General features: G+C 41.6%; 1 protein-coding gene across 3 annotated transcripts in view; it reads left to right on the top strand.

Annotated features, from left to right (window-relative positions):
* LOC132106017 (NACHT, LRR and PYD domains-containing protein 12-like) overlaps window positions 1–24,608 on the top strand; it is a 53,565-nt gene that overhangs the window by 5,487 nt on the left and 23,470 nt on the right. For all 3 annotated transcript variants that reach the window (XM_059511605.1, XM_059511606.1, XM_059511604.1), the window contains one exon: window positions 7,979–8,152. In XM_059511605.1, the coding sequence (XP_059367588.1) occupies window positions 7,979–8,152 (174 nt within the window). The remainder of the gene's footprint in view (window positions 1–7,978; window positions 8,153–24,608) is intronic.

Genomic DNA, 24,608 nt, shown 5'->3' with positions numbered 1-24,608 from the left:
TTTCTGCACAAGTCTATGTTTGCTGTGCTGCACATACTGAAATAAAGTGACAGCTCATTGATTGTGGTAAAATATAGATATACAGATAGGTGTACTATGAACATGCTATACAGATGGATTATGTAAAAGTGTAAACTATAGGCAGAACTATGAACATATGAACATCATTTAGACTATTGCAATGGACAGTAAAGTGCATAGAAAATATTTCAGTGTGCAAATGGATTACTCAGTGTTTCTGGATGAACAGACAGTAGTGCAAGTAATAACAAGTTTACTGTTTTTAGCTTGTTGTAAATAAATAAATGAATCAGTCAGATGTAGTAATGAGAAGCGGTGAGGAGTTAGTGTGTTTATTGTGGGGGATGTCAGAGGGCAGAGTTCAGGAAGGAGACCACTGTAGGGAAAAGCTGTTCCTGAATCTTGTGGTCCTTGTCCGTAGGCTCCTGAAGCGCCTCCCAGAGGACAGGAAGTTAAACAGTCATAGACAGCGTTTCCTCTGAATGTCCTCAATAGCAGGAAGTGGTGTCCTTGTTATGCATTGGACAGTTTTCACCACCCTCTGCGGTGCCTTGCAGTCAGCAACTGAGCAGTTCCCATGCTAGACTATAATACAACTGGTCAGGATGCTATCGATCACACACGGTAAAAGTTCACCATGATGGCTTAAAACAGCTGGTTCTTCTTCAGTGTCCTGAGGAAGAAGAGGCGCTGGTGAGCCTTCTTGACCAGTTTGTTGTCCAGGACAGGTCCTCCAAGATGGTGGTTCCCATGAACTTGAACCTGGAGACACGTTCAGCAATCATCCCGTTAATGTGTCAATGTCAATGTCAATGTCACCTTTATTTATATAGCGCTTTAAACAAAATACATTGCGTCAAAGCAACTGAACAACATTCATTAGGAAAACAGTGTCAATAATGCAAAAATGATAGTTAAAGGCAGTTCATCATTGGATTCAGTTATGTCATCTCTGTTCAGTTAAATAGTGTCTGTGCATTTATTTGCAATCAAGTCAACGATATCGCCGTAGATGAAGTGTCCCCAACTAAGCAAGCCAGAGGCGACAGCGGCAAGGAACCGAAACTCCATCGGTGACAGAATGGAGAAAAAAACCTTGGGAGAAACCAGGCTCAGTTTGGGGGGCCAGTTCTCCTCTGACCAGACGAAACCAGTAGTTCAATTCCAGACTGCAGCAAAGTCAGATTGTGCAGAAGAATCATCTGTTTCCTGTGGTCTTGTCCTGGTGCTCCTCTGAGACAAGGGGTTGTGGATGGGGTTGTGCATGCTTTCTTTCTTCCTGAAGTCCACAATGAGCTCCTTTGTCTTACTGGTGTTAAGGAGCAGGTTATTGTCAGCGCACCATGTGGCCAGGTGCTGTACCTCTTCCCCGTAGGCAGTCTCATTGTTGTCATTAATGAGGCCAATCACTGTGGTGTCATCTGCAAACTTAATGATGTAGTTGGATCCATGCACAGGGTTGCAGTTGTGGGTGTAAAGGGAGTAAAGGAATGGGCTCAGCACTCAGCCCTGAGGTACGCCAGTGTTAAGTGTGATGGTAGTGGAGTGGGTGTGGCCTGACCTAACATGCTGAGGTCTGTTGGTCAGAAAGTCAATAACCCAGTTGCAGAGGGAGGTGTTAATTTCCAGGTCTCCAAGTTTTGTGGTCAGCTTGGAGGGACTGACAGTGTCAAATGCTGAACTGAAGTCAACAAACAACATCCTAACATACGTCTTGGTATTGTCCAAGTGTGTGGGTACACAGTGCAGCACTGTGCATACTGCATCCTCTGTGCTTCTATTCCTATGGTAGGCAAATTGGTGTGGGTCCAGTGTGAGTTGGAGGCAGTCCTTGAGGTGTGCTAGGACCAGTCGCTCGAAGCACTTCATGATGGGTGTGAGTGCTACAGGGCAAAAGTCATTCAGGGATATCGGGCAGGAGTGTTTCGGCACTGGCACAATGGATGTGGACTTAAAACATGATGGCACAGTTGCTTGGATGAGGGACAGGTTAAAATGTCTGTGAATACCCCTGCAAGCTGCTCTGCACATGCCCTAAGCACATGTCCAGGAATGTTGTCCAGGCCAGCAGCCTTGTGTGCATTAATTTGGCTCAGTGCAGTGTGGACATCTGTGGAGGTGAGTTTAAGGGGTTGGTGGTCTGAGGGTGTGATTTTGGTGGCCGTCTCCTTGCTGTCGCTGTAAGAAGCGAGCATTAAAGTAATTTAGCTTGTTAAGGAAGGAGACGTCCATTATCGTTGGAGCAGAGTTGCTTGACTTGTAGTCACTGATGATCTGTATGTCCTGCCACATGCGTCGGGGGTCAGAGTTGGAAAAGTGTTCCTGCCACTTTAGCTTGTAGCAGTACTTGTGGTGGTACAATGGTGGTTTTGATGAAGTCCAGTACAGAGGATGTATAGATATTAATGTCCGTGTGAGAGCCACAGGCAGCCTGAGAAGCAAACATACTCGAGGCCGTGTATTGAAATCTGTCCTGAAGTAAAGAGTCTGCTCCAGTTGGCCACACTTTGATGGTCTTCACTGATGGCTTCACACGGTTAATGAGGGGTGAATATTTAGGGGTGAGAAACAAAGAAAGGTGATCAAACTGTCTGTTACATCCTATATTATCAGGACGGGCTTGGCAAGCATTTTGTTGATAATAACAGGAAATCAGCCCCAGCCGAAAGATCACCAACGACACCAAAACTAAGTTCCACAAAAGTATAATTTTGTCACGCTGTCAGTCTCTGTTTTCCTGGGTGTCCACTAGTGAGCTCACTTCTCCTTAGGCACTTCACCATAGGCACTATAATTCCTCCAGTCTGGTCCTGTCTTCACAGTAATTGCACTCCAGTTAATTGCACAGGTGCAGGCAATCTATTGTCATTAATCTCCTTATAAATAGCTGTCTTTCCCTGTTGTTTGTATGGAGTCCTTACCCTTCGTGTACCTTTGTTCTCGTCTCCCGAGACTTCCCCTTACCTTCTCGTTCCTCCGAGTTCCCGTTCCGTTTCATCCGGTTACCTCTTTTGTTTTGTTTGTCTACTTGGACTGTTTGTTTTGTATTACCTTTTTGTGCAATAAATTACCAGCAATTGGATCTTCCCCTCTCCTCGTGTATTCCTGATACACAATCATCACAGAAGGACTCCATCTACCAAGATCCAGCGGTATGTCTGCTACAATTTCCTACTCAGCCAGCAAGCAGGAGAGAAATGGGTTTGAGGGCACTCGCCAAGTTGTTTTCCGTGGAACCAGGGGAGGACGCTCCGGAGCAAGCAGTCGAGAGGAGGTCCGGCAGCGATCTCCACTGTGGATTCCCATTGACCCGGGGTTCAGTTGGGAGCCACCATTTCCCCATTATGTCCAGAGAGGGGAGAGGAGACGCAAATCGGCTGAGTCAGCGCTGCTGTGCAAGATGGCTGCCAGTCCTGTGCTGCTGCACAAAATGGCCGCCAACCCAGCGCCGCTGCGCGGCATGGCCGCCAACCCAGCACCACGAGACAAGATGGCCGCCAACACAGCGCCAAAGCACAAAGTGGTCACCAGTCCAGCGCCACAGTGCAGGATGGCCGACAGCTCAGCACCAACGCACAAGATGGCTGCCAACCCAGCGCCAAGGGGCAAGATGGAAGCCAGCACAGCGCCAAAGCACAAAGTGGCCACCAGTCCAGTGCCACCGAGCAGGATGGCCGACAGCTCAGTGCCAACACACAAGATGGCCGCCAGTCCAGCGCCACAGCACAAGATGGCTGCCAACCCAGCGCCAAGGGGCAAGATGGAGGCCAGCACAGCACCAAAGCACAAAGTGGCCACCAGTCCAGCGCCACCGTGCAGGATGGCTGCCAGCTCAGCACCAAAGAACAAGATGGCCGCCAATCCAGCGCCACAGCACGATATGGCTGCCAACCCAGCGCCAGGAGGCAAGATGGACGCTAACATAGCGCCACAGCACAAGGTGGCCACCAGTCCAGCGCCACAGTACAGGATGGCTGCCAGCTCAGCGCCTACGCCCAAGATGGCAGCAGTGACATTTTTGGATTATTTCTTCAGGCTGTCAAAAATCCTAGAGATTCCCAAGACTGTTCATGTCCCATCTGCGGAGCCAGCACCACTGCACAAGATGGCCGCCAGCCCGGAGCCACTGCAGAGGAAGGCAGTTACAGTGGGCTTTCCTGAGTTGAGTCAGATTCCTGTTGACCCTCCAGAGTCAAGTCAGGTGTTCATGGACCCTCCAGAGTCAGGGTTAGTCACTGTCAACCTTCCTGAATCAGGGTTAGTTCCTGTTGACCCTCCAGAGTCTGGGCTAGTTCCTGTTGACCTTCCAGAGTCGAGTCAAATTCCAGTTGACTGTCCAGAGTCAAGTCAGGCTCCTGTTGACCATCCAGAGTCGAGTCAGGTTCCAGTTGATCCTCCTGAATCAAGTCGGATTCCTGTTGACCTTCCCGAGTCGAGTCAGATGCCCGTTGACTTTCCAGAGTTGAGTCAGTTTCCGGTTGACCCTCCAGAGTCGAGTCAGGTGTTCATGGACCCTCCAGAGTCAGGGTTAGTCACTGTCGACCTTCCTGAGTCAGGGTTAGTTACCGTTGACCCTCCAGAGTCAGGGCTAGTTCCTGTTGATCTTCCAGGGTCGAGTCAAATTCCAGTTGACTGTCCAGAGTCAAGTCAGGCTCCTGTTGACCATCCAGAGTCAAGTCATGTTCCAGTTGATTCCCCAGAATCAAGTCAGATACCTGTTGACCGTCCAGAGTCGGGTCAGGTGCCCACTGGCTTTCCAGTGTTGTGTCAGTTTCCGGTTGACCCTCCAGAGTCGAGTCAGGTGTTCATGGACCCTCCAGAGTCAGGGTTAGTCACCATTGACCTTCCAGAGTCAGGGTTAGTTACCGTTGACCATCCAGAGTCAGGGCTAGTTCCTGTTGACCTTCCAGAGGTTAGTCAGGTTCCGGTCGACCCTTCAGAGTCGAGTCAGGTGCTCGTGGACCCTCCAGAGTCAGGGTTTGTCACCATTGACCTTCCTGAGTCAGGGTTAGTCACCTTTGACCTTCCAGAGTCAGGATTAGCTACCATGGACTTTCCAGAGACAAGGCTAGTTACTGCTGACCTTTCACAGTCAAGTCAAGTCACTGGTGATCTTCGAGGACAGAGTCAGGTCACTGGTGATTTTCGAGGACAGAGTCAAGTCACTGGTGATCCTCAAGGACTGAGTCAAGTCACCGGGGATTTTCAAGGACTGAGTCAAGTCACCGGTGATCTTCGAGGACTGAGTCAAGTCACCGGGGATCTTCAAAGACTGAGTCAAGTCACCAGGGATCTTCATGACCAAATGCAAGTCACCAATTATCTTCGTCCTCCCGTTGGTTTGGCCAAAAGGACGTGGTGTTCTTCTGCTCCGCCCTGGGGGACTCCGGCATCGACCACTAGGATGTGGTGGTCTTCCGCTCCGCCCTGGGGGACTCCGGCATCGACCACCAGGATGTGGTGGTTTTCTGCTCCGCCCTGGGGGGGCTTCTTCCTTGACCACATGGGTGTGGTGGTCCTCTGTTCCGCCCGGGTGGGCATCACGTGATGTCCTTTATGGACCCATGTTTTTGTGTTTTTGTTTTCTTTTGTTTTTCTGTCTGTTTCCTTCTTTGGACTTGGCCCTCCGTCCCTCCCCCTGATTCTCCGCCGGTCCACCACCCTCCTGGACTCCTTGTTTTGTGTTACACTTCTCCTGTCTCTATCTTTCCATCTTACCTGGTTGTTCTGTCTTTGTCTCCCCATTCTACCTGGTTCTCCTGTCTCTGTTGTCCCATTCTACCTGGTTCTCCTGTCTCTGTATACTATGTTTTCTGACCCTCCGTCCCTCCCCCTAGTCCGCCGCCGCTCCACCTCCCTCCTACTTCTTTATCTGTTGGGTTTTCCTGGGTTTCAGGTGGAGCATCTGGAAGCTGCTCCGTAGGGGAGGGGGTAATGTCACGCTGTCAGTCTTTGTTTTCCTGTGTGTCCACTAGTGAGCTCACTTCTCCTTAGGCACTTCACCATAGGCACTATAATTCCTCCAGTCTGGTCCTGTCTTCACAGTAATTGCACTCCAGTTAATTGCACAGGTGCAGGCAATCTATTGTCATTAATCTCCTTATAAATAGCTGTCTTTCCCTGTTGTTTGTATGGAGTCCTTACCCTTCGTGTACCTTTGTTCTCATCTCCCGAGACTTCCCCTTACCTTCTCGTTCCTCCGAGTTCCCGTTCCGTTTCATCCGGTTACCTCTTTTGTTTTGTTTGTCTACTTGGACTGTTTGTTTTGTATTACCTTTTTGTGCAATAAATTACCAACAATTGGATCTTCCCCTCTCCTCGTGTTTTCCTGATACACAATCGTCACATAATTTATTTAAAGTGGAAAGAATAATTAAATTTAGGAGCCATGACTTCAGGGTGCCCTAAGGCCAAAATAATAAACTAAATAAACTTATAACCAAACATATATAAATTACCTAATCAGGGAATAAACAAAATTACACAGTAACTTCCCTAACTCCCTATATATAAACAATTCACAAACAAGATCTAAATAAATGGCAGGACACTCCTACGCTCCTAAAACAGAACCAAATTAAATCATCATAAACAAACGAACGCAATAAACTGAAGGTTATGGGATCCAAGTAGATCCACCAATCAGACTCCACCGGCGACAGCCAATCTCTGCACATATATACAAAACAACACCCACACAAAACAAATAGCTAGGATCATAACACTGTCTGAGGTGGGGGAGGGGGGTCGTGATGTAAGCTCCATCAATGTTTGTGTAAACATGATCCAAAGTTTTGTCTTTTCTGGTGTTGCAGGAAGCATGTTGATGGAATTTGGGGAGCACTGTCTTTAATTTGCAGTGATTAAAATCACCCACGACAATAAAAGCAGCCCCTGGGTGAGCAGTCTGTTGTTTAATAATGGCTACATGAAACTCGTTCAAAGCAAGCTTAGCATCCGGTGGAATATAGACTGCAGTTATTATGGTGGAAGTGAACTCCCGCGGCAGATAGGTCTACATTTAACCATGAGAAACTCTAGGTTAGCTGAGTAGTGTCTTCCAATAATGACAGTGTTTGTACACCAAGCTTTGTTGACATAAATACACTATCCACTACCTCTTGTCTTGCCAGAGTCATCTGCTGTCCTATCTGCCCAGAGCGTGTAGGGTCGGACTAGCTCAATAGCATTATTGGGTATGTCGCTTTGTAGCCATGTTTTTGTGAAAACCGCACATTAGCGAGGAAAATGCTGGGTAAAGAGAGCCGGAGCGCTGTTAGCTTTAGCTTCCCTCTTAGACCTCCGTGCTTACCCCGGATCTCGACGCCACCTGCGAGCACTTCCGCCCGGCCAGGTAGAGTGCGTAGCCTTGGGTGTTCTGGCGATCTCAGGGATGAGTCGAAGATTGGTGATACAACTGTTGGAAAAGTCTTCACCGATATCCAAAAGCTCCTGTCAGGTGTCATCTTGGTCTATATATGCATCTTACTGGAATGACGGCCGTTGTAGTATACATATGGCTTTTTGGCTAGGTTTAAAACAAGAAAAAGTGTTTCAGATGAACAAGGCAATATGGCATTCATGGAGGTAGGAAAACGAAAGTTTTTTCTGAACCACAAAATTCCTTTCATCAAATATTGAAATGCAAAAGAAAAGGCAAGAGGGTGTGACTTTGTGTCAGTGGTAAGTTTTAATTTAATAATTTTGATAGCTTAATACTCTAAAACATAAAGCAAGTAGACTGTAGGCTTTATTTAAATGTTTTGCCACTTGCTTGAGCAATTGTATATATAAATGCTCATTGAAAAACTCATGGAATAAAACATTGCTTATATTGATTGCATTTAAACGTGAATAAAGCAATGAAAGATTGTATTTCTGTACTGTGTAAAAAGACAATCACAATGCTGTAGAACTACTGCAATGTGATGTGGACTGTTGCTGTATATTTTTGTAGGTTGTCTGGCTGTATGGTGACAGAGGAAGGCTGTGGTTATGTGTCTTCAGCTCTGAGTTCAAACCCATCACATCTGAGAGAGCTTGATCTGAGCTACAATCACCCAGGAGATTCAGGAGTCAGGCTACTCTCTGAAAAACTGGAGGATCCAAAATGCTCATTGGAAAAACTCAAGTATGTTGAGCAGGAGGAGTTTTTAGTGGGGATGTAACTATCAAAATCTCACTATACAATAATATCGCAATATGAAGTCAATGCACATTTAGAGTTCAAAATTAAGAGCTCCAACTCATGTTCTTAACTAAGAAAACTTAAGTCAGAAAAACAAACAAATTAGAATAAAATAATAATAATAATAAAAAAATGAGAGTAATAGACATATATTGTAAGCCATTTGCACTGTAAAATAAATTAAATAAAATATTTTATAGTTGTATTACTTTTGCTATGCACTACAGTAGGAAAATTACAATTATTCTTTCCTAATTTTTACACTTGAAAGATATATTTTGAATTTGGACTGCAGTAACATTACCCATTTAAACCACTAGCTGTCAGCAATTCATACTGCATTTTTAAGCTTTTATTTTGAATGAGAACTCCAGCTTCAGTGAAAACATGCTTACAAAAATGTGTCTTACTACAAATCTAGTAAAATGCTGTAATCTACCATAAAATGAAGCCAAATTGGTAGCTGTTGCATTCCCAAATGCATGCTAAACTCACAGCATATGCAATAAACAAGATCACTGCATTTATTCACTTTAATGGAGGCGTTCTGCAGCGCAGAAAACACCAGATCACAAGCTGATGAAACAATGTGTGCACTTCGCTTTGAAACACGCAGCGAAAACTGACTTGATGAAGGGATTAAGCCATATTGTGCTTTCAGTTTTAGTTCTTTTTTTACAGATTCTGTGACAACGCATAATGGCCCAAAAACAACTTTAAATATTGTTTATTTTAGAATAATAAGATGTTATAATATATTTAACAAACTATACTTTTGCCTGGAAGACCTATTGTTTCATATAGTCTTGTGACCACAGTTTTGCTATCGCAATACCATGGTGGCTAGCCAAAATGAGCCTTCTGTGCCGGGATTGCCGCAGCCGGCATGTCTGCAAAATGCTTTATCAGATTTTAACCGTTGAGTTGCACTTTAACCACAAGTTATCAAACAAGCGCATTAAAGCACATTTTTGCAAACAGCCGTCAGCTTTGCCTCAACGATGTGTTACCTTTGATGGCTGCAGTCGGGGAAAATTAAAGAAAAACACTGTAGTTAAAATATTTAATATTCATCAGAGATGCTCACAAGTCTCTGAGCTAGAGTCCAAGTCAAGTCTCAAGTCTCTGAGCTAGAGTCCAAGTCAAGTCTCTTTATTATTTTAAGTCTCTGGTTATAATAAATGTTGCATCACGTACAGCGACCCATCCAAGCTGCTTAGAACACTGCATAGCTATATATAAGGAATTCAAAGCATGTAATATGTTATTATGACACCTCTATCTATTAGCATACAGTATCAGCTTTGGTTTTGGTATATAATCAGTGTAAACAGGCTATTGCAACATGACAAAAACACCAAGAATGCTTTACTTTTAAGTTAATATCTGTATTTTGCATTGTAGCATGAACATACAGTACAGTACAGACTAAAAATTAAGAAAGCCCAAATATGGTCAAACATCACATTGTAGCTAAATGCAAAACGCAATTGCAATGCACCAAACAATGTGAAATATATGAAGAGTTCAGATGCAAAAGCCTCTAAGTGCAATCTGAAATTTTCTTCTAGAATGATAATTTTTATCAAGCTCGTATATTTAAGTTCAATAATTTCACTTAACCCTCTGGAGTCTAAGGGTATTTTTGGGGCCTGGAGAAGTTTTGTCATGCCCTGACATTTGTGCTTTTTCCAGTTTCTTATAAATATCTAAATGGGTAAAGTCTAATCTCACTGTAATCAGCACAAACTAGGCTGTTATAATATGTGAAATGCATGTATGTGCATGATTGTGTTTTTGAGAAAAAAAACACTAGCTGTCAGCAATTCATACTGCATTTTTAAGCTTTTATTTTGAATGAGAACTCCAGCTTCAGTGAAAACATGCTTACAAAAATGTGTCTTACTACAAATCTAGTAAAATGCTGTAATCTATCATAAAATGAAGGCACATTGGTAGCTGTTGCATTCCCAAATGCATGCTAAACTCACAGCATATGCAATAAACAAGATCACTGCATTTATTCACTTTATTGGAGGCGTTCTGCAGCGCAGAAAACACCGGATCACAAGCTGATGAAACAATGTGTGCACTTCGCTTTGAAACACGATGTGAAAATCATCTTGTTTACTCACACTTGTTTAGACACTTTTTGTTGGTAAAAGTCATATGCGAGTAGGCGTCAACTACCATGAATATCATTGTGATTTACAGTACACCTGAGAAGACAAAGGGCCGCATAATGAGCCTTTCAGTCAGCTGTGCCACTGTGAGTGAGGAGTTACAAGAAAGAATGTGAGAACAAAATAAAAGTATATAATTTTATGTTTGTAGTCTATTAAGAATATTTTTAATTATCTCACAACATAATTTAATATCCACTTGGGGGAGCAGTTAAACAGTTTATTAGAAACAATCAAAGCTGACTTTCAAACAAATTGTTTGGCATCCTTACTCCAGTCACACAATCCTTCAGAAATCCTTTTAACAATCTTATTTTCTACAAAAAAACATTTATTGTTATTATTATTATCATTATTATTAATGTTGAAAAGAGCTGAGAATATTTTTCTGGGTTTTTAGGGGGAATAAATTGAAAGAAAAGCATTGTTTTTACATTTGTTACAGTTATCTATTTGTTACATTTATATTATTTACATCAAGCTTTTGAATGGTATAGTATTGTATATTGTTATTGAAACTTCATAATGTTTCACTTGATTATACATTTAGTCAGGAATTATAGTTTGGAAAAAGTATTTGGAAAAAGTCTTAACTAGTAAAATGTTTACACGTTATGTGAAAACTAGTACAAGTATATAAATAAATAAAAAGAGACTTACTCATGTTTATGATCTCTGCTGAATAAAGTGCTTCATTCTTTTTTTTCTGAGGAAAACCATTTCTCAAATCCTCAACCCCATCACATCTTTTTGGGGTGATTTATGTCTTATTCCTCTCATCGCAAAGCAAACAGTAAAGTAAAAAAAACTTGAACAGTCTGGCTGCTTTTTCTTCTGTTAATGGCGTATTCAAGCCGCGCGCTTCAGTTTGAATCTGAATAGCGCGTTCAGCGCGGGGGTGTGGTCACATTAGATATAATGAAGGGAGACATGAAAAACAGACATCGCGTTGTTTTCATATGGATTACTTTATCATAGAATATCTGTTTTCGGCGGCACTTGTTTAGTTTAAAAATAGACATGTTAAGCTTTCTATAGATATCTCTCTCATGTATTTTCGTTTAGTATTCACGGAGTTACAGTTCATTTAAATGACGTGTTTGTAAATTAAGATCAGCGCAGACAAAGGCTGCAGACAGCACACCTTGTTTGTTATCTTTATTTTATAAGTGCACAAAGTTTTGTTGTTATTATGTCTGTATCCAAAGTAGACCCTTTAGAGATTCGATTGATGTATTGCTCTTATCTGTACGATTAAAACTGAAAGTGTAATTTAAGTTCTTTTCGGGGTTATCAGGAGAAAATGACTCAAAACGCGTATCCGCGTTAATCGACTCGAGAGGGTTAAATCACAATGCAAATTAATTGTCATTTAAGTGAAATAACTGAACTTAAATATACAAGCTTTATAAAAATTAAATTATAAATTATTTTTTTTAAAAAGAAAATTTCAGATTGCACTTAGAGGCTTTTGCATCTGAACTCTTCATACTATCCACAAAAGTTAACACACTACAGGGAGTGCAGAAGTGCAGGCAGGCAAGACTTACCCACTCGATGCATGTGCTCCCATCGAATGCCAGCGAGAGCCTCCTGGCCACACAACTTTGCCTTTCCTTCTACGCCCGGAGAGGTTTACCCATTTGATGCCGTGAGTAGGAAGCTCCCATCAGATGTCGGCGAGGACCTCCCTGCTAGACAACCTTACCTTTTTGGCCATCCTTCGGCCAGCGAAGCTTACCCATTCGATGCGTGTGCTCCCATTCGATGCTGGCTAGAGCCTCCTAGCCAGACAACTTTTCATTTCCTTTTTACAGTTGCCAAGCTGACCTATCCATTTTGTGAATATCCAGCTCCCACGGGAGGCTGGCGAGAACATCCTTTACCATTCTACGGTCATTGAGGCTTACCCGTCCGAAGCAGTGAGTACAAGCTCCCATCAGATGTTGGCGAGAGCCTCACAGCCACCCAAACTTACCTCTTCCATCCTACGGCCTGCAACACTGACCCAGCCGATATAGCGAACATGTTTTTCCTGTTGGATGTTGGTGAAAGCCTCCTGGCCACACAACTTCACCTTTCCGATTTACATCCGGAGTGGCTTACCCTTTCGATGCTGTGAGTACAAGCTCCTGTTGGACGTTGGCGAAAGTCTCCCGGCTAGACAAACTTACTTTTTCCATTTCTATGGTCAGAGAGGCTTACCCGTTCGATCGTGTGTGCTCCCGCCAGACGTCGACGAGAGCCTCCTGGCCAGACAATCTTACTTTTCCAATCTATGGTCGGCGAGACTTACCCGTTCGATTGTGTGTGCTTCCGTCGGACGTCGGCAAGAGTCTCCTGGCCACATAACTTTAATTTTCCATTCGACAGTAGGCGAGGCTTACCCATTTGATGTTCCAAGTTGATACCCCATCGTATGCAGTGAGAGCCTCCCAGCACGGGCTTTCTTTTCCTCTCCCTTTCCGGCGAGGCTTACCCGTCTGACGCGTGTGGTCCCCCTCAGACAACGCGAGAGTTCTCCCTGTCGGGTTCCATACTTGCTGCACGCGAGAGTCTTATCCATCCGATGCTATGAGTATTGACCTTCCGTCGGATGTTGCAAGAGTCTCCTTGTCGGTCAGCCCAAAAACCTTTTTATCTGCCAAACTGAGAGGACCCAGACGTCCGTCATCCTGAGTCTTAATCTCAAGTCGGAGGGTTCATGGGCCCTCTCAGTCAGCCATTGCCCTTTGCCCACTGAATAGCAGGGGCTTTTCAGCCAGTAGGGCACGTACACCAACACCGTGACCTATTCCAGTCGAGGCAACTTGGGCCCTCCCGGTCAGGCTATACAATCATGCTGCTCCTCCTCATCAACCGGATGCCCCTAACCACATAGTCCCTGCAGCCGGTAGGGCCTACCCTTCCAACGCTTAAGTCGCTCCCACTGGAGTACATAGGCTCTTTCGGCCTGCCAACGAGATGACTTCTCAGAAAAATAAAATCAGCCCAATAAAGGCTGATCAATAAAGGGGATGCGATACAACTTATTAGGGCTGTAGCTATCGAATATTTTAGTAATCGAGTGTTCTATCAAAAATTCAATTGATTAATCGAGTAATCGGATAAAGTGTGTTTTTGCTTAATTAAAGTGCAATATTAACATACAAGACCAAATAAGACTCTTGGGTCTCTTAAAATGAATAAATAATTTTCCTTTTTTTTAGAAAAAAGATTTTTTATTTTTTAAATGCATAGAATGCAATGCATACATCAAAAATAAACAATAAAAATAAAATAATTATTACCCATTGTTTTTCTGTCTGTACTTGTACTTTGAACAATGACTGTAAAGTTGAAAGATGAATTAAGTGCATTTAAGTGCCATTTATTTGCGGGTTTAAATAAAGCATTTTCTGAGATGCAAAACTTAATAAAATTAAATAAATAATAATACAAAAACACTGCCTTTTAGTCATGCAACTTAAGATTCAGAAATAAAAGTTAACTAAAAGTTGTTAACATAAGGCCATCCTTAAAAACATTCTTGTTTGCCGTAACCCGACCGACCCTGTCAATTTAGGACAGACTCAAAGTGTTTTTTTTTTTTTTTGCTTTTAGTCCGACTGACTTGTCGGTTGTAAATTTGCGTTAAGACCGACCAATTTTTTTTTTACTCTTCAAACAACTAATACAAAGCAATGAAATAATATAAATTCTATTTTAGTAAGTATTGTAAATATATAAATTGCCTAGGCATACATACAAACGGAGGCTACGTTCTTTCTTAAAAAAAAAAAAAACCTGTGACGTCATCTATGTTTACACTATTGGTTACGGGATGTCACACTATGGCCTGTGCGTTCGTTTCGTCTCATACTCTCATTCACTGTCAGAGTCAATGGTTTGCGCTTGGTAATGATGGCTGAGGCTGCAGTAAACAAAATGTTTGCGGTCACCGCTCAAAGTCATACGGGTTCGGGAACCATAATACATCTGAAAAATTAATTAAAACAGCTCGACACCGCTTTAACTTGGCACAAAGTTCTGGAAAAACTGTGCCCAGATCTTTTCCCATCCCTTATCCCGTCTAGTCTAACTTAGACCGTGTCGACTGTCACTTTATGTTCGAAAGTCTATTGCACGAATCGATTGGACCAACCAACACAAGGTTCGAAAACTAACTTCTCTCGGAGCGCATCCAGGTTTCTTTTTTTTTTGGAACATGTGTCACACAGCAACTGCAGCTTCGGACACACGTACAACAGCAACTAATACTTCTGCACAATGTTTCTCTTTTTACAACAGAAATGTGAATTCTGCCAGTATTCAGACAGTCTCATGCATACAGATAAAGATTCGGGGTATAATCGCCTACGTATGCGTTTTTTTTGTTTGTTTGTTTTTTACATTTCTAATCGTACACACAGCCATGTTGAAGCCTGCAGTAAATGTTTTGCATTGTTATGGCAGTCCACTCTGCTTATTGTTTTTCGAGAATGTTCCACTCCTGTTTGTCATTGTGCACGAAACTTCACACCAATCAGTCATTAGAAATATTGGTCTTTACCAATATATTTAATCTTTACATTCGTCCTGCCTGTTGTCCATGGATTTGCCTATATTTGGTGTTATTTGCCATATAAAACGTATTTAGACATGCAAAATCGATTTTACAATTGATTCATTGAACAATTGTCTCTCAAATCAAACAGATTTTTTTTTCACAAAAGTGACAACCCAAGAAACAAGCAAAGTAAATGATCTATCATTTGTAGGTTGCAATGACATCTAGGGGTGGATGCAAGTAAAACAGAACCTAATTTTTTTCTTCAAATGAATGCACCTGAAATTCATGCAATAAACACGTTTTTGACAAAGATTTCAATTTGTTTGTGGTCTATATAGCCTGCATCAAAATCAGGTTTGCAATGATGCGCCCGAAGGCACGGGTTGAAGACCCAGTCAGTGACGTCATGATATGCTAATTTGTTTAAATTAATACCTACGTAATCACCATAACCAAAATGTTACATTGAAACTTGAAAAAAAAAATATAGACCTACCTACCAACCCATTATTATTTATTTTTTTACTGTTACTTCAAACCAAAATATTTTTAAGTATGCCCTAAGCCTTTACTGTCTTGGAATGCTTTGTAGCATTTAGGAGGCAAAAACACATGGACAGGAACTTGGAACAAGAGAATCATGTTTAAAATACTCTCTGAAAACTCAGCTGCTTGCTCAGTGGAACGTAAAGTAGCTGTCCGCACATATCTGTCCATACGAAGCGGTTTTGATTTACTGAAAAATAGGTGAAAAACAAAGATCTAAAAGCAGTTTAGCAGCAAACTTTTCAAAAAGTTTGCTGCTAAACTGCTTTTAGATCTTTGTTTCAGTTGTTTCTGTGATGTACTGAAATATAATTACAAGCACTTCATACGTTTCAAAGGCTTTTATCGACAATTACATGACATTTATGCAAAGAGTCAGTATTTGCAGTGTTGGCCCTTCTTTTTCAGGACCTCTGCAATTCGAGTGGGCATGCTCTCAATCAACTTCTGGGCCAAATGCTGACTGATAGCAACCCATTCTTTCATAATCAGTTCTTGGAGTTTGTCAGAATTAGTGGGTTTTTGTTTGTCCACCTGCCTCTTGAGGATTGACCACAAGTTCTCAATGGGATTAAGATCTGGGGAGTTTCCAGGCCATGGACCCAAAATTTCAACATTCCGGTCCCCGAGCCACTTAGTTATCACTTTTGCCTTATGGCACGGTGCTCCATCGTGCTGGAAAATGCATTGTTCTTCATCAAACTGTTGTTGGATTGTTGGAAGAAGTTGCTGTTGGATGGTGTTTTGGTACCATTCTTTATTCATGGCTGCGTTTTTGGACAGAATTGTGAGTGAGCCCACTCCCTTGGATGAGAAGCAACCCCACACATGAATGGTGTCAGGATGCTTTACTGTTGGCATGACACAGGACTGATGGTAGCGCTCACCTTTTCTTCTCCGGACAAGCCTTTTTCCAGATCCCCCAAACAATCGGAAAGGAGCTTCATCGGAGAATATGACTTTGCCCCAGTCTTCAGCAATCCATTCACTATACTTTCTGCAGAAGATCAATCTGTCCCTGATGTTTTTTTTGGAGAGAAGTGGCTTCTTTGCTGCCCTTCTTGACACCAGGCCATCTTCCAAAAGTCTTCGCCTCACTGTGCGTGCAGACGCGCTCACACCTGCCTGCTGCCATTCCTGAGCAAGCTCTGCACTGGTGGCACTCCGATCCCGCAGCTGAATCCTCTTTAGGAGACGATCCTGGCGCTTGCAGGACTTTCTTGGACACCCTGAAGCCTTCTTTACAAGAATTGAACCTCTTTCCTTGAAGTTCTTGATGATCCTATAAATTGTTGATTTAGGTGCAATCTTAGTAGCCACAATATCCTTGCCTGTGAAGCCATTTTTATGCAATGCAATGATGGCTGCACGCGTTTCTTTGCAGGTCACCATGGTTATCAATGGAAGAACAATGATTTCAATCATCACCCTCCTTTTAACATGTCAAGTCTGCCATTCTAACCCAATCAGCCTGACATAATGATCTCCAGCCTTGTGCTCGTCAACATTCTCACCTGAGTTAACAAGACGATTACTGAAATGATCTCAGCAGGTCCTTTAATAACAGCAATGAAATGCAGTCGAAAGGTTTTTTTGGGATTAAGTTAATTTTCATGGCAAAGAAGGACTATGCAATTCAGCTGATAACTCTTCATAACATTCTGGAGTATATGCAAATTGCTATTATAAAAACTTAAGCAGCAACTTTTCCAATTTCCAATATTTATGTAATTCTCAAAACTTTTGGCCAAGACTGTAATAGCCATGCAGTTACACTGTGTTATTGAAAAGGCTTTAATCATCAGAGAAAAATTAGTTTTTTCTCCATAGTGTCTGGGAAGCAGGACAAGTGAAGTATAATAGGGTATAATATAATATAATATAATATAAAGTATAATAGCTACGTCACAATTCAATAACCAATTACATAAAGGGATAGATTCCTATCATTAACATTCAAAATATACCAATAGGATTACCAGTACAAAACCAAAAATAAAATGGAGCAAAAAAATAAAAAATTAAGACTTGGTTTAACGGCAATTTAGCTGCGGCAACCGTGTAAAAGTAGTCCAGAGTCAGACTCACCTTTCCCGCATTGGCGTCTGTACTTCACAAGCGTATGCTCGGAGGCGTGAATTGGAATCACAAATGGTTGTATTTGAATCTTCCAAGGCAGTCTGAGGACACAACATTGTCAAGTCAGTTACTTTGACAAATGTTACATTATCCACTTTAGTTGTCCGCTAGTAAAAACATAGTTTTATCAATCAGTACCCATGGATCAGGAGGCCCTGGCTAGTGTGACTAAGTAGAGGTGGGGCTAATTTGCATATTCATAGATCTGCATATAGTAAACGAGGCAAAAGTGTAGAGTTACATTCAAGCTATTCAAATCTGTGAATAGCTTGTGTATATCTATTCAAGTCTGAAACGGAAGTTGCTGCGGACTTTACTTTAGTATGTTGACATATTTCCTCCTGAAACAGAGGGCAGGGTTTTATTTTTGCTCTTCTCCTCTCATGTCATTCACAGCAACGGTTGGAGGTGCATTGCTAAGAAAATTCTGCCCAAATCATGGCCCAAGCCCTCAAACTTACATCCTCAGAGCAGGTGTGCCATTCCAAATGGAAGCAATTGATCAGATTTTCATTAAAGATTTCATTAAAGCTTTGGTCAATTCACCAAAGCAAACATTTTTTTCAGAGGATTAATTTTGGATTAACGGATTAATTGTTCATTTTAAGACTAACACTGTGCACTAATCATATAAATGTTTTACATTTTGATTTCATGCAGATATTGACATAAGGCATTGGAAAATCATTCTCAAATGAAAAAAACACTTAAAGGGATACTCCACCCCGAAATAAAAATTTCTCAAAATCAGCGTAGTGCCATTTTGGTGAATCTGAGCATTACGCAGGTGGCGTACATTCTTCTGTGTCAGCCGCGCTGTGCTGATACACTGTTTTCTTTCAAACCAAAGCGTAAATATACATAGAAAACGTATCCTTGTGATGCAGCTGACATGATAGAGCATTGTCTGCCTGCATACTGCTCAGATCCGCCAAAATGGTGCTACACTGATTTGGAGAGAAACAGACGAGAGGAATTGTTGAACAAAGTTGTAATTTTCTTTTTTCGTGTACAAAGAGTATTCTTGTTGATTCATAACGTTACAGTTGAATCACTGATGGCAGATGGACTATTCTGATGATGCTTTTCATACTTTTCTGGACTTTGACAGTGGTATTTACTTGGCAGTCTATGGGACAATCACAAGCCTCCTGGTTTCCATCCAAAATATCTTAAATTGTGTTCCAAAGATGAACAAAGCTGGTTGAAGATGAACAAATTACCATTTCGGGTGGAGTACCCCTTCAAGTATGTAATTTTGATGATTAAAGATGAGTTTTAAGGGATAACATTTTTGACTACAAGGGGAGTTTAATGAAACTGAAAGTCGTGACATTTGCCAAGTATGGTATCCCATACTCGGAATTGGTGCTCTGCATTTAACCCATCCAAGTGCACACACACAGCAGTGAGAAGTGAACACACTGTGAACACACACCCAGAGCAGTGGGCAGCTATAGATCCAGCCCCCGGGGAGCAACTGGGGATTCAGTGCCTTGCTTAAGGGCACTTCAGTCATGGGTATTGAGGGTGGAAGAGAGTGCTGTTCATTAACTCTCTCACTCACCTACAACTCCTGCCAGCACCGAGACTCAAACCTGCGACCTTCGGATAACTAGTATTTTGCTCTCCTTTTCCCTTTTTTGAAAGTTTGATGCACTGTTCATTCAATCAAACAAGTGATAAATATTTAAAGGATAACTTATCTTCCAGAATAAAAAAAACTGATAATTTACTCACCCTCAAACCCTCATGTCATTCAAGATGTTCATGTCTGTCTTTCTTCTGTCGCAGCGAAATTGTTTTTTGAGAAAAACATTTTCTCCATATAGTGGACTTTAATGATGGCCAATGAATGACCAAAATGCAGTTCAGATCTCAGCTAGCATTAGCTCTGCATGTTATATATGGGCTTAAAAACACAACGAGGCAAACACAATCAGAATATCAATGTAACCTACGTTCACTCTCACACTCCCGGCTATCTGCTATGGTTTCATCTTTACTTCCTTCCCCTAAACTGTTTGCATATTTTGATGCTAACAGTGCTACTGATACTTTCTGCTCCACTCTTACATCTTGTTTAGACACTGTTTGGCCCTTGTCTTCCAAGACTGCCCGTAATAACCCTTCTTCCCCTTGGTTATCTGATGTTTTACGTGAAGACCGTTCTAAGCTCAGGGCTACTGAAAGGGTGTGGAGCAAATCCAAAAAATACTACTGACCTTAATGTGTATTAGTCACTCCTATATTCTTTCTCTGCTAATGTCTCCACTGCTAAAAGGACATACAGTACTAGCATAAAATTAACAATTCGTCTCGCATGATCTTTAAAACATTTTCCTCCTCCTTCATCAACTCGACTGTCGACTTTGATATGTTCTTCATTAATAAAATGAATAGCCAATAATAGTATTCATTAAAGGTACATATGAAGCTGGTACCAATGCGATGCAATACGATTTTTATCATGTGTAAGGAATCAGCTCAAAGGGGAAATATGAATAATCAATCATAAGTAGTTATGAGTAATTATAAATATTTAGATCCGCTGTAAGTTTTTACTTCACCTCTCAGTGTCAATTTTAAGAACGTTACATTCGTGTTTAAGGAAAAAAAATTCTTACTGTACAATATTCCTCAGAGCATGTAGCTAAAATTTGCATGATTAGGGACTTCAGTTATGAGCAAACAACGAACAACTCAAGTGTGATACGAGTAAGACTTTATTAACCACATAAACACTTAAACACACATGTTTGTTTTTGTGAAAAGTGGGTTCATCCCATAGTTGTAATGGTTTTTATACTGTACAAACTGTATATTCTATGGCCCTTCACCAACCCTACACCTAACCCTAACCGGAAACTTTGTGCATTTTTACTTTCTCAAAAAAACTAACTCTGTATGATTTATAAGTGTTTTGAAAAATGGGGAAATTGGTTATGATACTTAATGTATCAATTAATAAGACTAAGTTTGATTCTTGCAAGTCTCGTCTGTTTGAAAATTAGTCCTGATGCACTTTGGGGCTCCAGTTGGTCTCTGCTCAAGTGGACAGATGAGACCGGTTCGAATCAGAGGATCTTGATGAATGAACAGTCAAGGCCAAAGCCTTGCACAAGCTTAGGGTGGTTTTGAAGGCTCTTATCTCAGCATCTTCTCCTGGAATTCCTGAATCTAGAAGAACCGCCCTGATCTGGTGATCAGTGATCTATATAGGGGGATGATGTCACACCCTCAGGATTTGAATGAGCCAATGAGGAATGTTCCCCACTGAAGGGAAGTTTTACAACTCTTTGTTTCTAGTCTGATGTCTTGCATATGAAATTAGATTTGGGGTTTTAAGAGAAGAATCTTCAAGATTCTTATAAAACTAATGAGTTGCATAGGCATCAACATATAATATACACTCTCATTTAGATCATGAAAATACAAACTCATAGATAACAAACATCATATAGATTAGGTTATATTAACTAGTGATCCATCATAACCATGTGTAAAACATATACAATACACAAAACACAATATACAAGTACAGTAACAGCATACACAATGCCCTAAAGTATATGTGAATTAATTTAAAGAAAGGTTTTTCTATGAATTAGAGAAGAGTCCCTTTTTATGTGCATTATGTGTCTGTTTCTGAGAGACTGGAGTTAAGAGTGGTTAAGCCACTTTTTTGGGTGTCGGACACCTAGTGTTATCAGAGACTGGGCCTTTGGTTGCAAACCAGAGGCCTGGTCAGTACATTTTGAGGTGATAGCTTCCTTTTGGGGAAGGGTAAATAGACCCTTTGGTTAGATGAGGAGGCGTTAGATATTATTTGTTAAATGTAACAAATAGTTGTGTGTCTGATTGGTCCAAATGCTACATATGATGCAGTGCAATCTGCACACAATTTAAATTCGTTTCAATTTAACCCTATGTGATTCGATGCAATGGAAAAATAATGAAAAATTGAAAAATTATCACTTTTTTTTCTTTGGTTCAGACAGACAGCAAATTATAAGTTAACTTAAGTGTCTTTTGACTTCTAATGCCTCGAAGCCTTGTTCATAAAATAAATTTACTTAAGTCTGACTCATTGACAAAAGATTTGGTTTCATAAAGCAAATTTAACATAGATCAAGCTCAGTCAGTCTGGCAAATTAATCTGGGAAACTAACCTGGTCTGAGGCAGGCTAACTGTCAGGCTACGATGAACTCCTCTATTACTGACCAATAGGAACGCAATGATGTTACCTCTGACTCTCTCTCATACTATTCTATTATAGCCGTTCAGCCTTCAAATCACTAAACTAAAGTGTTAAAACACTTAAATCAAAATAAATAATAAAGAAAAACACTACATTTTAACAGCTATAAGAAAAACATATTAACTCATTTAAGCTTAGAAATTAGGACTGTAGTTTACATTCTACAATTCTACAATTTCATTCTACTACTGAACACGGTAAGAACCCAACCGGCATTTCAATGTTGTTTCAATGTTGAATTACCTTTCGATTTTGCAAATTGGATCAACGCTGAAATCCTGACGTTGATTCACCGTTGAAATCCCGATGTTGATTCACTGTTGAAATCGCGACGCTCTTTCACCGTCTTACCTAAATCACGGGTGAATTATTGTCGTTCTGCAGACCTTGGATTAACGCTGAATGAGGTGTTGATTTTGAAAAGTTAATCAACGTTGATAACACAACGTTGTTTCACCGTCGTACTTTGCACCGTGTATAAAAACACAATTGTATGTTCAATTAGATCCTAGTTTGCATTTAGATCAACACTGTACATGCAAGGCTAAAAATCAAATGACTGGCAGCAATGGCTTTACAATCAACTTCAATAAACTACCACATGCTCAAAATTGTAAAACAGCAGTTTTATTTTGGAAACATACTGTATAAAACAGATGAAAATAATCCCAAACTTTATTATGCAGAGTATGCATGGATGTATTGTTAAAAACATGTAGTAGAACAATCCAAATACAATAATATTTAAAGGTTTTTGTAAAATATTTTTGCATATAAATGCATATTTTTTGCAGCACTGGCAAGACAAACCCTTGTTCCTTTATGACTGAAACCAGTGGATCTTTTATTTTGGTGGAAAACTGTCTCAGGTTAAATATGTAACCATAGTTCCCTGAGTAGGGAACGAGACACTGTGTCCTCTAGGGGATGCTTTGGGGAACACCTCGTCGTGACCCGTGTCTGAAGCATACATTGAAAAAACACCAACTTGTTGGCCGGCGACAGCCTCCGACGTCACTACCGGCGCGGCTATAAATCAGCACCGGGAGAGCACGTCATTATCTTCTTCATCTGAAGCTTGCGTCCGTAGCATGGCAGGGAGCTAGAGGACGCAGTGTCTCGTTCCATACTCAGGGAACTATGGTTACATATGTAACCTGAGACAGTTCTCTTTCGAGGGAACTTCGAACTGTGTCCTCTAGGGGGCGCTTTGGGGACCAGTATACCCACGCTGCCATGCTGAGGGGAGTGCAGGCCAGAATCATGGCGAGCACTAAGTACCAACTCTACCATTTCCATGGGAGTTGCCCCTGGGACGTTTAGAAGGCTGTCTGTGACAGTACCCCTTACGGCCAAAAGGCCTAAGCTACATACCCAACTTAATTGTTAGGGCCTCGGCCCAGGGTAGAGCTGAAGGCTTGGAATCAGGAAAGATTCCTTTAAAGGGATACGTCTAAGAACCTAGAATTTGTACCAAGTCTTGCCTGTCACACAGGGGGCTACTGCTAGCTTACGCATAAGCTTACTGAAAGAGCTGTCTCGACAGTTCTTTAGTAACAACACCCTGTTTAGATAGGTATTCGAGGATACATAGGTGGAGTGGCGCCCAAGATAAACAGGGCTTTTACCAATTCAAGAAAGGGCATGAAGCAACCGCACGAAGCCCTCACCATATAGGATTTTAGAAAGAACGCAGAATACTACCGTGCGAACTTACCACAGTGTGGATTTCAGAAAGTGTGCAAAGACTTCACTTGCACACTTACCATAGCATGGATTTTCAAATACTGTTCTAAGTAGGGGCTTTCGTGGCACTCTGATAGAGCAGCTCATAGATGGAATGTTGCATCTCAAAACAGTATGATTGAGAGTCATCAACTCGATCTATGGAAACAATACTGGAGCGCTCTGGGGAAAAAACAGAACTCAGTCTCATATGAGAGGAGAACTCCGGCCTCAGTAGCGCGCTCATAGGCGACCCTTTTTTGGAAAAAGGGGAGCGCTGCTAAATTACTACTAGAATCACCCAAATAGCCCCTCATGTTGAGGGAAGCGATGCTTGAGGTGTATAAACAAATACAGACTGGCTGAATGGAGCCCAAGGAACCAAGGTCTAATCATCTCAAGAAAGGGAACGAAGCGGAGCGCGTAACCCTTATCGTACAATATAATATAAAGCTCTATAAAGCTCAGCTACCAGATCAGAAAAAGGCCCCTGAATCTATCCAGGTCTCTAAGCAGATCAGTCTGATATGCTTGAAGCACCAGCATCGTGCTGTAATAAAGCCACAGCCTGACCTGCTATTGCGTATGCCTTGCCAATTAAGCAAGATGATTTTCTGAAGGGGCTTAGATGGCAAGGAGGGAGATTAAGAGAGGATGTTTCCCCTGCAGAAAGAAAAAAAATTCACAGATAAAAATTATTTATAAATTATTTATAAAATTTTTAGCTCTTTCTACAGGGGGCATTCCCTCATATCCGCTTTCGCGCATCACCTCGATGTCGGCAGATTACTTTCATGCCGAAACCGATGGTTGCGAGAAGTAAACCGCATTTTTCATTTGTTTTTAATCTCTGTTTGGAGATCATGCACAAATGAAAGGCTCACCTGAGCTGCAGGGCTATGGTCAAAAGGTAATTTTTGCTCAATAACCTCCAACAGCTCTACATATGCAGGGCAGGAGAATTGAGAAGGCTCAGCCTCAGCTTCTTCACC

This window comes from Carassius carassius, chromosome 26 (genome assembly GCF_963082965.1).
Source record: "Carassius carassius chromosome 26, fCarCar2.1, whole genome shotgun sequence".
Lineage (NCBI taxonomy): Eukaryota > Metazoa > Chordata > Actinopteri > Cypriniformes > Cyprinidae > Carassius > Carassius carassius.
This window is presented reverse-complemented; position numbering and strand designations above follow the sequence as displayed.